Raw genomic sequence first — 4314 nt, 5'->3', positions numbered from 1 at the left:
TTAAGATAAAATACTGTAGACTTTAAACTTTGTTGGCTGTTTAAGAAACCAGTTCAATAATACTCTTAATACTCTTAAATGAACATTTATAATTAATCATTTATTTAGCAATACTGAATTTAATTTTCAACAATATGTGCTGGATAAGTTTGTGTCAACCTCATGTTAATAATTAATATCTAAACATTTGCATATTAAATAAGATAAAGCTGGCTAATATATTCATAAATAAACATTATGCTTATTGATTAACATAATTTTACAATGAATTACTGTAAGTTATGAGAGAGTAAAATGTTGTGACAGAATAAATATTTTAAAATAGTTTTAATTGAATTTATTCCCCAAAAGGGACAGCATACTGAGGAATACCAAATTAAAATAAAAAATAAAAGTAATGTTCACACAAAAAAAAGGCATGAAACTTTTATTTGTGCCCTAATAAGATGCAAAATAGTGATAAATTAATTGTCTGATGTCCGTTATGGTCTTGCATATTTTCAGGGTTATAGGGCCATTGGCTGCCCAGCAAACAAACACTAGGAAATATTACTAATGTTCTTGTATTACTTCCATAGAATTTTAGACATTGCTGATAGAATTTATTATGAATTAAATGTTTCTCCGAAAAAAATCCTGTCAGCTTCCTACTGGTCAGATATCATGTGGCCTGGAATATGACACACTCACTTTATTACTTAGCTTTTATTTTGCCACAGTATTTTATGTACTTAATAAGAAATTTGGTAAGAGACTTCGGTGAGACTGTGTCACCTTTATTAAATGCACTAAAGTGAATACTGGCGCAATGTATTACTTTGTCCTCGGGGTGTCACTGTTGGGTTAGAGATCAAACCAGACTGAAATTATATCTGTTTTATTGTTGGTTTGTGGCAAGAAGGGATACAGCTACGACCGGAAATTAATAATAAATCACATTTTCTACTGATTTGACTTTGTTTTATTTATTTAAGCACAGAAAATATAGCAGTTTGCGTCATGTTATTGAGTCACATGTATTAAAACTGTTTGCAAGTGTACCTATAAGAAACCTTAGAAATGTACTGTACTGACCCACAAACATAATTTCGCTTGTGCAGCATTTTGAACTGTTTCAAAAGCTGTTTCTTTTTTATAAGATGCTTAGATAAAATGTTTATCTAATGTTTAATAATTTGTGTGGTTGAATATACATTGGGGAAATCCAAAGACTCCTTTGCCCGGACATGCCACTGAAAAGTTTTCCAAGTCCAACAAGGTTAAAAACAACGTCACCCAACGTGACGGCTACGCCCCGCCCATGACAACTTAGACACACGAATGAGAATGGCCGACTTTTGTGAGTACAGAGTGACAGCCAATCAAAATGTTTTTTACTTTTCTTTATTTGCATGTGTCCAGTAAGAATTATTATGCAGATATTGCTCTCCTCACAGCTCTCAGGGAAATTAAATGTAATGTAGCTCCTCGCGTCGTCATATTTACCCTGCACTGACAGTCAGAGAAAGGACATCCACGAGACACTGCTGGATTTACTCTGTTTTTCAAAGGAAACTTATTCAAGTCCGTGCTGGATTTTAGGTGCAACATGACGTTTGAAGAACTTAATGGAGATTACTCTATTGAAAGGTAAATATGTCAATATGCATTTATTCGGCAATTAAGACACATAACATTATTATAGTAACGTAAATGTACCAATAAGTGAAAAATGCAGGAACCCAGGAAAAAAGTTATATTCAAAAGGAACAGTGTTTTTTTTTTAAACAAATATAAAGAGTTATATTTGTTTATTGTGAAAGATGTGAAATAAAGACAGCAAACACATATACCGGGTTAAGTGTCAGCTGCACGAGCTTAGCTCACGAGGCTCGAGACTCTCACGAGATCCATCGCGCGCTGTGACGTGCCTTTTAAACATCTGAACTTTAGCAGGTCTTTAATGTTTTGCAAAATAAGTTTTGCTTAGATTTTATCTGATTATATAAGAGAAACGTAGGTAAATTGCTCACCCAAACACTTAAACTAGCAGTGAATAACTTACATTACTCATATTACTGTAATAAGTTTAACCGACTCAGTTTAAAACTGTCAACTTTAAAGCTGTCGCCATTCAAAAACTTCAACGTTCTGGACGTTATTAATACTCAATAATTTATCCGAATTGTGTTTCTACAGGATGGATTCTGTGATTAAAGCTCTGGAGGAGGTCCTGCGCTCCGCGTTACCGCAGGGATGTATTACAGTTGGGGTCTACGAGGCTGCAAAGTCACTCAATGTGTAAGTTTAAAAGCTTTCAGTGTTATTGGCTTTCAATGTCGTTTCAACAGGTGCAGTGAAACTAACTAAAATCTCAACGCTTCTATTTAGGGACCCTGATAACGTAGTGCTGTGCATCCTGGCCACAGACGACGATGATGTGAAGGATGTGGCGCTTCAGATTCACTTCACTCTCATTCAGGCTTTCTGCTGCGAGAATGACATCAACATCCTGCGGGTCAACAACACGCGTCGCCTCGCGCACATCCTCGGGGGCGCCGGCATGCACGGCAGCGAGCAGATGGATCTGCACTGCATTCTGGTCACTGTAAGTGTCAACGATAATTGTACCTGGGATTAGAATCTAAATAGGAACCAAAAACCAAAATAGGCCAGTACCCTGCACGTGAGCCATTGCTTTTAGTAACTTGTCAGAACATGTCCAGCTGTAACTGCCAGTGCATGACACCCAAGTGCACATCCTGCTCTGTACTCTATGCAAATAGGAGTTTCTTCACTTAATGTTCCAGGTTCCTTTATTCACTTATTTTTCTCCATTGGGATCAAATGAACAGATGCCTTAGTATTTATCATTCTAATATTCTTTCAAAAGGTTTTATGTACTTCATAGGATGCATTTAGTAAGATTTGCATACTCTCACTCCTCAGACATTTAAATTCATGGCACTCTACTGCAGTTTGACTTCATTTTTATTCCTACTTGCAAAATTCTATTCACGAAAAATGTTTGAAATCACATGGGTGGGTGCCATCCAAAAGACAATCCTTAATGCTTAGAAAGACACTCAGTAGCAAACACAAACAGAATGTAATCCCATCTCTTCTTTTGATGTTCACAGGTTCCACATGCATCCACATGGAAGAACCCAGCTTTGGGAAAAGTGAACCACTTCTGCAGAGAGAGCCGCTGTATGGATCAATGGGTGCCCATCATTAACCTTCCAGAACGATGAGGACAGCTACAAACTAGTGAAAACATGGATACAAATTTCTAGTAAAAAAGTTGGTCACAAAAAGGACTGATAGTCCAGACTGCTGGAATTGGGGAGTAACCTACAGAGTGAACTGGAGGAGGAGCACCCTTTTGCAATCTGAAATGATTCAGCAGTTTTTGCCTTTGTTTGTGGGACTTTTTGAGGATGTCACAGGAAGTGAGCGCCTGAGAATCTTGTGAGATAATTTATTGGTGGGGTGTCATAAAGCACTTCAGTTAATTACAGGATGAAATATTTCTCAGGCAACATAATATCAGAGGTGATATTTTTCAAAGAGGCTGTCCTATTCTTTTTTTTTTGCCATCATTTTTAATAGTATGCTGTTAGTACTTATTAATGTTGGGAAGTAAATTATTTTAAAGGGACTTGCTTCTAAACCACTGAGATGATATCCTGTAAGAAACTTTTTTTTTTTTTACTTAAGTTAATTGTTATTTTGTGGTCTTTAAATTATTTATATTAAATTAAAGAAGTATTTATGTAAAAACTTTTTATACTATTATATTCAAATGCGAAATGAATTTTGTGTTGTAATAAAAGTATTTCTGAACACAACATGGTAGTCATGCTGGTTACTTTGTTAGAGGTTTCTGGAAAAGCAGAGTGGACTAGTAGAATGGACCTGACAACACCATACACCTCTCAGATCAGTAGGGTCACGCTGGACTCAGTGGCCTTCGTGACTCCCTATTACAGACCAACAAAAGCCATCCAACCCTTTCTTTTGTCCTGCTGTAGTTAGCGTGACCACTGCATCTATTCATCAGATTCCTTTTTCAGCCGAAATGAATTGCTCAGGTTCAGTTTACTGTACGCTTGCTTGCGTCAATGTCAAACTTGCTGTCATAAATCAAGTTGCTCTTAATTGTGCTATGTTTGTCAAACTGATACTGCTCTGTAGGTTAAAAGTCAACGCGTAGGAAGAATGTAACACATTACACAAGACCAGCTGGAGAACGGAAGTGTCTAGAGACATGCCTGGAAGTGTTCAGAAAGGGCGGCCGAGATCACATGACTGGCACATATTGGGTCAGGTTTC

At 36.8% G+C, this 4314-nt stretch overlaps 1 protein-coding gene across 1 annotated transcript; it reads left to right on the top strand.

Annotated features, from left to right (window-relative positions):
• Positions 1–1432: 1432 nt before the first annotated feature.
• On the top strand, positions 1433–3830 carry gadd45aa (growth arrest and DNA-damage-inducible, alpha, a). The gene is made up of 4 exons (XM_052547307.1): positions 1433–1629; positions 2179–2280; positions 2371–2587; positions 3120–3830. The coding sequence occupies exons 1-4, from the start codon at positions 1589–1591 to the stop codon at positions 3231–3233; spliced, it is 474 nt and encodes a 157-aa protein (XP_052403267.1). The 5' UTR covers positions 1433–1588; the 3' UTR covers positions 3234–3830.
• The last annotated feature ends 484 nt before the right edge of the window (positions 3831–4314 follow it).

The sequence above is a fragment of the Carassius gibelio genome, chromosome B2 (assembly GCF_023724105.1).
Source record: "Carassius gibelio isolate Cgi1373 ecotype wild population from Czech Republic chromosome B2, carGib1.2-hapl.c, whole genome shotgun sequence".
NCBI lineage: Eukaryota > Metazoa > Chordata > Actinopteri > Cypriniformes > Cyprinidae > Carassius > Carassius gibelio.
Note: the sequence above shows the minus strand (reverse complement) of the source record. Positions and strands in the feature narration are given on the sequence as shown.

Coding starts and splice junctions, on each gene's coding strand:
- gadd45aa (XM_052547307.1), top strand. CDS start 1,589: ATGACGTTTGAAGAACTTAATGGAGATTACTCTATTGAAAG. Junction 1,630..2,178: donor GGAGATTACTCTATTGAAAG/GTAAATATGTCA, acceptor GTGTTTCTACAG/GATGGATTCTGTGATTAAAG. Junction 2,281..2,370: donor GCTGCAAAGTCACTCAATGT/GTAAGTTTAAAA, acceptor GCTTCTATTTAG/GGACCCTGATAACGTAGTGC.